The 10,179-nt window shown below is 36.8% G+C and overlaps 3 protein-coding genes across 8 annotated transcripts in view; all 3 read left to right on the top strand.

Annotated features, from left to right (window-relative positions):
* zfyve27 (zinc finger, FYVE domain containing 27) overlaps nt 1-2,722 on the top strand; it is an 8,375-nt gene extending 5,653 nt beyond the window's left edge. For both annotated transcript variants that reach the window (XM_008317278.3, XM_008317279.3), the window contains 4 exons: nt 696-837; nt 947-993; nt 1,092-1,173; nt 1,286-2,722. In XM_008317278.3, the coding sequence (XP_008315500.1) occupies nt 696-837; nt 947-993; nt 1,092-1,173; nt 1,286-1,353 (339 nt within the window). In that variant the 3' untranslated portion in view covers nt 1,354-2,722. The remainder of the gene's footprint in view (nt 1-695; nt 838-946; nt 994-1,091; nt 1,174-1,285) is intronic.
* Nucleotides 2,723-4,221: 1,499 nt separating this feature from the next.
* On the top strand, nt 4,222-7,546 carry golga7ba (golgin A7 family, member Ba). Of its 2 annotated transcripts, none has more exons than XM_008317281.3 (5): nt 4,222-4,373; nt 5,871-5,996; nt 6,095-6,247; nt 6,340-6,441; nt 6,547-7,546. In XM_008317281.3, exons 1-5 carry the CDS (start codon nt 4,362-4,364, stop codon nt 6,628-6,630), a joined length of 477 nt encoding a protein of 158 aa, XP_008315503.1. In that variant the 5' UTR covers nt 4,222-4,361; the 3' UTR covers nt 6,631-7,546. The 2 variants fall into 2 exon arrangements, with proteins under 2 accessions (XP_008315503.1, XP_008315502.1); XM_008317280.3 differs by having other exon boundaries at nt 4,225-4,373; nt 6,543-7,545.
* A 743-nt stretch (nt 7,547-8,289) lies between these two features.
* The window catches only part of r3hcc1l (R3H domain and coiled-coil containing 1-like), a 3,943-nt gene continuing 2,053 nt past the window's right edge, over nt 8,290-10,179 (top strand). Inside the window, exons 1-4 of one of the 4 annotated variants that reach the window (XM_008317274.3) lie at nt 8,332-8,441; nt 8,954-8,972; nt 9,218-9,712; nt 9,870-10,060. In XM_008317274.3, coding sequence (XP_008315496.1) covers nt 9,242-9,712; nt 9,870-10,060 — 662 coding nt within the window. In that variant the 5' untranslated portion in view covers nt 8,332-8,441; nt 8,954-8,972; nt 9,218-9,241. Of the gene's footprint in view, nt 8,484-8,953; nt 8,973-9,217; nt 9,713-9,869; nt 10,061-10,179 lie in introns of all 4 variants that reach the window. The other 3 variants (XM_008317272.3, XM_008317275.3, XM_008317273.3) reach the window with 3 other exon arrangements.

Below are 10,179 nucleotides of genomic sequence, written 5' to 3'. Positions count from 1 at the left end.
AGCTTAGTGGATCTGAGCCTTCAGCACAGACAGTTGATAAATGAATGCAAAATTGCACAGTTCGATTCATAGTTCTTATCAAACAGTTCACCACAGATGCATGAGTTGTTGCACTACTAATGTATATGTGTGTGTGAGTCCCTAATATACATACTGTATTTGTGTGTATGTATATATAAACGTGTGTAAGTATGTGTATGTTTACATATTTTATATATATGTATATATATATACAGTATATGTGGATATAGGGGGTGTTTTTTCAATGAAGAAGACAACCACTTGGTATTAACCGTCAGAGAATTTGCAAAAAGGGACTGCAGCAAATAACTTCTGTTTAAATAGTTGGGCCTAAAATGAGCTAAAGTGACAAACTGTTTCACACCAGCAATTACTACTGTATGTAAAGACAACATTTTTCAGAATTTATTGGTTCTTTTATGAAATTAATATTAGGTTCTGAAAAATATTGTTCAAATTTCTTTCATGATTTCAGTGTTGGTTTATTTCTTCTGATTTCTGATGTGAAGTTATTGTATGTATTCCAAAGACTTCACAGTCCATGTTCACACACTACACCCGTGAGACCATGTGTTAAAACTGCAGCTTATGTGTAGTGTAGCTACTTCTTACTTCTGCCTGTTTGGACTCACGTCTTCCTGTTTTTCCTTACCACCCTTCTCTTTTTTTTAAAGGAGGACGATGAAGGACCTCTTGAAGTTCAGGAATATGACACCATCTCTGAAAATGGCCTCCTGAGCCGCAATGAACCAATACGCAGCAAAGTTTCCAAACTGACAGAAAAACTGCGCAAACGCTACCCCACTACCAGCACAGGTCAGCCACCCTGACATTATTCTCCTAAAACAACAGGGAGAGAAAGTTGTTTTCTTTCCCATTTCTTTGCTTTCCATTTCAAACGTTTGCATTTTCTCTATTTTCAAAGGCAACTGTTCTGGCTGCAGTGCTGTCTTCTCAGTGCTAAAGAAAAGGGTAGGACTGAGAACTTGTCATAATAATCTGAGATATATTTAGACCATATATAGATCATAATCTGTCTTCTTTTAAATACTGGCTTTACCACATTACAGAGGAACTGCAGTAACTGTGGCAACAGCTTCTGCGCTCGATGCTGTTCTTTTAAAGTGCTGAGAGCTTGTATGGGAGCAACAGGTAAAGGATGACAGATCTAAATATTGGACCATTAAATGTTTTTATTTACCAATTTATTCATCCTGACTAATCTAACCGATCGGCTTTTTCTTCCTGTTTTTTTTTTTTTCAGCTCCAGAGGCCCAGAGAGAGACTGTATTTGTTTGTGCTGCCTGTAATTCTACCCTTATCAAATTATAGTAAGATGTCAGTTTTATTTTCCCAGTGGCCAGTGTGATGTCATCAACTGTTCACACTCAAGCACCGAGGTCCTGAAGCCCCCACATTTCTACAGCACCCTTGTCCGGTCCAGTTCTAAAACCCCTATCCAATTACAATTCCTAACTAGCTGCTAATGATAATTTAAGTTAATTATACTGTAATCCTGGTTGTCCTTTATAATATCTGAATGAACTTCTTCCAACTAAACAGCAAAAGACCAGAAAGGTTCAATGACACCGTCTATATATATATATATATATATATTTTGCCTCCCCTGTGTTGACTCTACAGCCCAGTCACAAAAGCACAAGAAACGATTAACGATCAGTTTTGAAATGAATGATGAATGAAGAGCTGCTCTTCATGTTATACCACACATTTGTATTCACAGAAAATGATCAGCAATTCTGTTTGTGACCAGAGCTGTGCTGTCCCTCTCATCTGTTCACCGTTTCAAAATCGATTTTGCACATTATTCACCATGTGAAAATTCTCAAAATTTGGCAAATACAATAAAAGTAAATTATTATGTTAGATTTTTCTGATGGCGAATATGTGAGTTGTTAGAAATGATTCAAAGTAACATTTTAAACCCTGGTGCTCTTCACTGATCTTACTGTGGGGTTTGTTTGATGTTCCTCAGTTCACTTTTAGCTTGCTTTGTAAATATTGGTTTATTATTATTATTACTATTTAAGGGCCTGTGATTTTGGTTCACTTATTTTATTACTTTTAATAATTTCATCTGCTTCCACTGTAACTCTGCGGGCATTGGAGTTCTCAATACTTTTCTTACAAACCAGTGATTTTAGGGTAATGTGTGACCAAGAGTGAGAAAAACCTTGGAACAATTGATTTCTCTGTTACAGTAATGCACTGTTTGTTGTAGTGTTGGGACAAATTAACCTTCAATGTACTGTGTGTAAGGTTAAGGTCAAATATATACAAATTTCATTTCTCTTGGCAAAAATGAAAGTATAAGCAAGTATAAGCAACAGTCACTTGAAGTTTTCATCATGCCACAATTATACCACTCTAAAGATCTCCACTTTGAAAGTGCCTAAATGCTACAGTAAACCTTCATCACACTGATCAACCCTCTTAAATATTCATCTGCTAATGGGATGTAAATTGTCATAAATCAGACACATACAGTATGTAGTTATGTCCTTTACTGTAATAATTTATTAAATGATCCTGTCCTGAAATTGTCCTTCTAATATATTTAATTGAAAACACCTGAAAGGGTGTGCGTTATTTAACCAAATGCTAAATTGTCCGCCTGTTGGCCCAAAGTGGATTGTTGTATCATGCAATTGTTGAAATAAACTGTGCAATTATTGATTAACTTTCTGTTTGTTTGGTTACACATTTTGAGGTCACTCGGAGTTTTAAAAACAATAAATGTCAGAAATAAGGTAGCAGTTGAAAACACTACCGGTTTAATCAAATGTGAACAACATAATTAACATTAAATCAATATTTAATCAAAACCTCACATTCAACATAAACGAAGATTCAAATTTAAGATAACGTGAGAGTACTTACCATTGTAGAGCCTTTTGAATATGTAGAATATGCAAATAGACAGTGAACCTGCGACAGAAAATATTTAGACAAAATCAAAACAATTGCAAATTACAAATACAACAAAAACACTAAGCAAATGTGCTAGATGCAAACATGAACTTTAATGACACTCTCTGGACACAACGACAAGATGAAAAATAAAAACATTAGAGCAGGGATCTCAAACTCAAATTCACAGTGGACCAAAATTGAAAACTCCATGCGCCAGTGAATTTTTTCTTCTTAGCGTTAGCGCTACCTTTTGTTCCAAAGGGAATAACGACACACTTCGTAGCGACATCGAGACTGAACTCAATTACACTGAGTTTGTTTTTTTAAATTTGAAAATTTTCAATCAACTTGAAATAAAATAGTACATTCAACATTCTCTATAAATAAGTTAAGTCTACTTGTTTGAACCATAACAAGTGAAATATAAATTAATCGTGTTATTAATACTGCAGGCCTGAGTTGCCTAAGTACCTTGAAATAGGAGAGATGGTTTTCACAGTATGGTATCAGAGTTAGAATGTATTCCTATAATGTTTACCTATATCTTGGAACAACCAATATGGAGATGTTTGTCTCTGCAATGGACCGCCCTCGACCCATTAACTGCTGGGATTGACTTTAATCCATGGGACCGTGAAAGAATTAAGCGTTAGCAGATGAATGAATAAATCACTTCTTAACTTCTGTGCATGGCTTCATCAAGATCCCTGACAGAATAATGAACAGAAACAATGGAGGAACCAAAACAGGCACTTAATGAAAGGTGCAAAATATTTAATTAATGAATTACATAAATAATGTACTCATAAGTTAATTAATATAATATGTTTTAGGTTAATTAGGTTTTAGGTTAATTCGGCAATTAATGAAACCAACTAATAACATTGCTCTAATTTTAGTGGATCAACTTTTTTTAACATGGCCAACCAATCTGAAACAAATGTTGATAAACCCTTAATATTATGAAGGTGGTAAGTGTAAGTTTGTATATTCTGTGAAGGTGTTATAAGCAACGTGTGCTATAGTTTAATTTAATTTCACTGACTAGTTAATGGACATTGTAAAATGTATAATTTTTTTTATTTTATTTTACCAAAAATAATATAAGGTCTTTTGATGCTTTTATATCTGTTTGAGAATGCACAGGTATACTTGTCTCTGTCGGTCATTTAGCTGTTTAATTCAAATATAAATAGCTTTCCTAATGGATATTAGAGGAAATGTAAAACAAAACAAAAAACAAAAACAAAAAAAACAAAAAAAAAAAACGACCCCACAATAAGCCAACATGATTTAAAGCTTTCAGCCCCCTCCCCCGTCCACTCTCTACCTTCCCGTCATCCCCTGTGTCCTAGTAAAAACACTCCCGCGCACGCAGAGTTGTCACGGCGGCCGCATATGGCAAGATGGCGACAGAGGTAAGAATACTATTTTCTTAAATGACCTCTTGGGTTTCCATCAGTAGAACTGTCGTGTTGGGTGCGGCTCCAAAGGCTCTGTCGAAACAGGACATTAGGCGGTGACAGACAAGCGGTTCAGGACCGTTTACATTACATTATCATTCACGGTGTTTCTCCTGGCATATCATCTGATTCTGAAGTGAACATCAATTCACGTGATAATCTTACACTGACGTAGTGTGTCAGAAACTCGTCAATGCGCGTTTGCTTTCTCCACACGAGACATCGAGCTGCTTGGGTGAGAATAGAAATCAGTGTTTGTGTCTACTGAAAATCCCCATAAATCCGGTATACACACACACACACACACTCACAGTCCAGCACCATGGACAGAAGCCTTGTAGTAGGGACATTACGGTGCACAGGTTTAAATCAAGGCTAAAATAATGTATGTATTCATCTATCTCACCTCGTAGCTGCACATCGATCTGTTGTGTATTGTTGACTGTTAGGCTACAAGAAGAGAGTCTGCGTCAGAGATTGTATGTCCACTGCTGGGCTGCGTGCCAACAGGGCTGCAGTGAGTGTAGGTACTAACCCACAGAGTGACAGATCACATCTCCACTATCATCCAACACTTCCACAGCGGCTTGTTGTGTGTGCAGCCTGCCAATGAACAGGTACACTGCTGCTCTACCTGTTATAAACCTTGGTCTCTGGCCAAGGATCAGCAGACTGATAGAGAGGTGGAGCAGGGATTACTACCTCAATATACTGTAAAATATTTTTAATTAAAGAAAGGTCTTACAACAAAAAACACGCTCCAACCCCTCTGCAGTACCTCAGCACACTAGGGGCCACAACCCCCCTGCAACACATTTAACACAACACAGCACACTAGGGGCCACAACCCCCCTGCTGAAGTCCTTTACAAAAGCCAACAAACACATTTAATGATACATTTATGTAAGTCTTATTAACACATTTAATATGACTTGGTCATATGATATGTCACGTGTGGGAAAATAACAGGACAAATTTAACGAATCAACCGTACACAGAACAATCAAACTGATTAACTCTTATTTAATCTCTAAATCAAAGAAGCGTGCAATGTCTGTGGCATTTCCACCAAGCTAGGGCCGCTCAATGATGGAAAAAAAACATAAACACAAGTGTTTGGGCAAATATTGGAACAAGGTTATTTAAACATTGCCTTCATTACACAAAGATACTGCAACAAAAGTGAACATAGTTAGTTTACCTTACTGACTGCACACTACTGCCTCCTGTCGTCCTCCTGCTATTTTTACATTTCTACTTTTTAAATACAAGTGTTCTACTTCTACTTCTTCTTCTTTCTGCTGTTCCCTTCAGAGATCACCACAGCAGATCATCTGCCTCCATCTCACCCTATCCCCTGCCTCCGCTGCTTTCACACCAACTATCTCCATGTCTTCTTTCACTGCATACATCCACAAATCTCCTCTGAGGTCTTGATTTGTCGTCTTTTAGTTCCATAACCTGCAAGAGTTGCGGCACAGTGCTTCCCTGGCCAACAAAGTCTTCATCCAGAGAGACTACAGTGAAGGAACCACCTGCAAGTTTCAGACCAAGTTCCCCATTGAGCTGGAGAGCAGGGTGAGGACTGGGTGATGATCCTGTATTCACTGTGTAGTGGTCGGGTTTTTACCCATTTCAATTGCTTATGTCTCTGTCCGTGGTGCTTTTGTCTCCAGATTGAGCGAACACTCTTCGAGGACACTGTGAAAACTCTCAATAACTTCTACGCGGAGGCAGAAAAGATTGGAGGACAGTCATATTTAGAGGGGTGTCTGGCCTGCACTACGGCATATCTGATCTTCCTTTGCATAGAGACTCGTTATGAGAAGGTCAGACACATTTTTTAAAAAGTTGATCCATTTCAATTTTGATTATAAATGTTTATTTTTTTAATGAGCTTCTTTTTCCTCATGCCCTCCAGGTGTTGAAAAAGATAGCCAACTACATTCAAGAACAGAACGAGAAGATCTATGCTCCCAGAGGTCTGGTCATTACAGACCCAATAGAAAGAGGAATGCGTGTTGTATCCTTAATTACTATTCTCTGATGAATAAGGCGTGTATATGAAGCTTCTTTTTGATTAATGACATTTATTGGCACTTGACTTTTTAACGTTTTCCCCAGATAGAAATTTCCATCTATGAAGACCGGGGCTCATGTGGCTCCAGCTCAGGAAGCAGCTCTGTGTCTGGCAGTACTGCCCGATGACTAACTGTTCCTAAAGATTGTGTTTCACCCGGTTGACACTAACACCACATCCTGCAATATGGGACATGCTGTACATCTCTTTAGCTTCGCTCACAAAAAGAAATCACAAGCGATTTATTTATACATTTTTGGTGAAAATGTGGAGGAAAAAAACTGAACTATGGGTTTTTGTGAAATTCTAATTTTCTGTCTGAACAGGATGGCAGGTGTTACTGTTTAGCTAGGAATTAGAAATTTAAACACCACCCAACTTCATACCTCAGCTTTCACACATCTTCCACTCTGGATCCATCAGACAAGCTAGGATTTAATATTAGGTTTGTCAGCTATGTCTGAAAATCTGAAGATCAAATTAAAGAGATTCAAACTTTAAAGTGATGATGTGTAGTAGCAAATAATGTATGCTATGAAATGTAAAGTGTAGCAAATTATCCATTATATCGTACCCAAGACATAAAACACAGAAATGCTTGAATAAGACACTTACCTCTGAGTCTCAGCTCTTCCTAAATTAGATTTTTTATCTTAAAAGTCTTCCTGAATCTTACCAGATGGTGTGTTTAAATACTCAAACAGTCTTTGAACTTGAGCAAATGTCCAAATGTTGAAAAACTAATCTGAATGTGTTTTTTTATTATTTTGATGTTGAACACAAGAACCACTTTCATATTGATTTCCTTTAATACATTCAGCGATAGGACATGTGCGACGTGTGTCAAATAATAAATAAATGTTGATTTAAAATGGCAAAAGTTTGTTATTTATTATTACATAGTTAACATAGTCAAGAGACCAAAAAGTTGTTGTCTTACCTTTACATTATATTATTACATACTGTATATTCATAAAACTCTACATTACACAACAGCACAGTCTAATGCAAAATGGGCCTGTACTGTACACACTTAAGACCAAAATAAAAAAACACATCCAAAAAAAACCAAAACTTTTCCTTCAGGATGGTTTAAAATTATTAATAAAATGTATCTTAATATATATCTTTATGTTTTGAAAAAAATAGTTTTACGTGAAGCAAACAACATTTGTTTGTAACAAAAAGAAAGACACAATTAAAATGTTGTACAATTAAAATATTTTCTTCTTAGAAATCCCATTTAATTTCCTAAATTTAATTCACCTACAGTCACGTTACGTGTTTATGAATAGAAATCATGTTAAAAACTTAAATATGCGAATGACGTATGAACGGTCACAATGATCACTATGGCTGTTCTTACAGTTACATAACTTACGGTAGTTCGTGTGTAAAAGTGAAAGCTCTTCTTACCTTTTGGAATTAATGGTCCGATGGTTGGGGATGTTTAAAGCAGAGAGAATGGCCACCGTTCAGCAAAGTTAAAATGTGTCTATCTCCATCTAGTGGCATAAACAAAAATCACAGCTTATCACTGATTAATACCACACACGCACACACTTTTAGTTTGATGAAAACACAGAAATAAGATAAAACACATAGTAAGTCCATGGAGCTATTGCAGAAGAGTCAATTTTTGATTGATCAAATATGCTTCATATCTATTTCGTGTGTTCTTCCTTTTAATTCCCATTTGTTCTTTAGTGTTTTAAGTGGATCAGCATTTTTCTTTCTTGACGATTCTTTGGTAATACTCTATTTAAATAAGTAGTCTGTATAGCACATTAATATGTGGCGCAGGAGAGCAGCTCCAATCAGCACTTGCGTATGGGATCTTTCCGGGAGGTAATGGCGGATACATTGACGTGTTTTTCATGAGGCCCCCTATCGTTGCGTCACTGTAGTGCGACAAATATCGTTCTAGTAAACAACCCAGCCCGGTAAGCTACAAAAACAACTAATCTGTTCGTGCATTTATTCAGGTGATTCAAATGAAAACGACTAGGACTAGTGAATTACACTCCAGCTAAGCTAAGATCTGACTTCGGTTCCTGATAATAAGATGTTCTCATGAATGACAGATAGGTCCTTAGCTGTGGTGCTTAGCTAACTACATTGTGCTGATAAAATGTATGTTCATATTAGCAGAGTGCGTCCACTGAAAACACGATAAACACAAAGATATTTTCTTATTCTTGATATATAATATTTATCAATTTATTTCGCCGGGAACTAAACGTTAACGTTTAGTCACATCTGAGTTATTGTGTCTACTTAAGACGTAAAGGTCTAAACGATGACTAAACGCCATTCTAATGGTTTAGAAACCCAGAGTATTGAGTGTTGCGTCTTCGAAAATTTGATTTTAACCAATACTGAAATATAAACACGTTGGCTGCGTCTGTAACCTCGGTTGTCTTTTTCTCCTTTTCCTGATACACCAAACTTTAAGAGACAGATCTGAATTGCAGGTAAATGTCTGTAAAATTCCTTGAATTTGTTATTGAAAGTGTTATCGTGATGGAATACAAGGTTTATCCAGTGTGTACAAATCTTAATATAAATGCAGAAGAACATTTTTAATATTAGCAATTTAGTTTTCGGCACTTCCAAAGGAAATGTTTCTTTCTGTTATTCTCAAATTATCTTTGGTTTCAAAGACTTTTTTTCTGCACAAATTAAAAAACATCCCCTGCTCCATTCTCCTCTGATCCAGGTTTTTTGGCAACAATATTTAGATATGGAGTCGGAGAAGCCAAAGGAACAAGCTCCTCCAGTGGATTTGACAACCACACCTCCATCTCAGACAAAAAAGCCAAGTCAGGCTCTGTATGTTCCTAAACAACGTCTCAATGCCACCAAAAACAAAACTCAGAAAGAAGTTAAGCCGAGGCCTCAATACACAGACAAGGCACGGAAGAATGCCAAAAACAAGAAGAGTAGGATTGGGGAGGAAGAAAAGCCTGCAGCTGTCGTTGGAGAAGATGGGCGTCCAACACAAAACAACAACACAAACTTGGAGGGAAAAGTAGAGGGACCAGAGAACGTTGGAGTGCATGTGAACGATCAACCTGAACCGAACAGTGTGGAGGAAGGTATTTCAAAACAACTGGAGCCAATGTCTCTAGAGGATGAAAAGGGCGAAGATGAGAGCTGGGAAAAGATGTTTAATGAAGATGGGGATTGTTTGGAGCCACATCTTCTTGAGGAGGTAAAAACGGTGCACTACACAGAGTAGATCACAACAGAAAGAACGTTCTGATAGCAGTAACATTGTCTGCAAAAATAAAACAGGTTTTAGATGAGCATGAATGTGTCCAGTGGTAACAAATCTTTCATCCAAACAATTTCTGCGTTTCTAATTTCAGCTTGCTGCAAAAGAAGGAAAAAAGAAGCCCTCAATTCAGGAGCCAAGATTTGATTATTTTAATATGGACCCAGCTGATGATGAAGATGATATCAACCTTAGAGAAGAAGAGCTCTCTCACATTGTAGAGATCTATGATTTTCCTCTGGAATTTAAAACAGAGGATCTTCTTAAAATGTTTCAGTGCTATCAGTAGGTATCTTTGTAGTTTTGCATGTTTGTCCCAGTGCATTTTACATAAATATACACACACACACATACTGTATACACTAATATATATATATACTCTGTATATATATATATATACTGTG

The sequence above is a fragment of the Cynoglossus semilaevis genome, chromosome 9 (assembly GCF_000523025.1).
Source record: "Cynoglossus semilaevis isolate Cse_v1.0 chromosome 9, Cse_v1.0, whole genome shotgun sequence".
Classification (NCBI taxonomy): domain Eukaryota; kingdom Metazoa; phylum Chordata; class Actinopteri; order Pleuronectiformes; family Cynoglossidae; genus Cynoglossus; species Cynoglossus semilaevis.
Note: the sequence above shows the minus strand (reverse complement) of the source record. Positions and strands in the feature narration are given on the sequence as shown.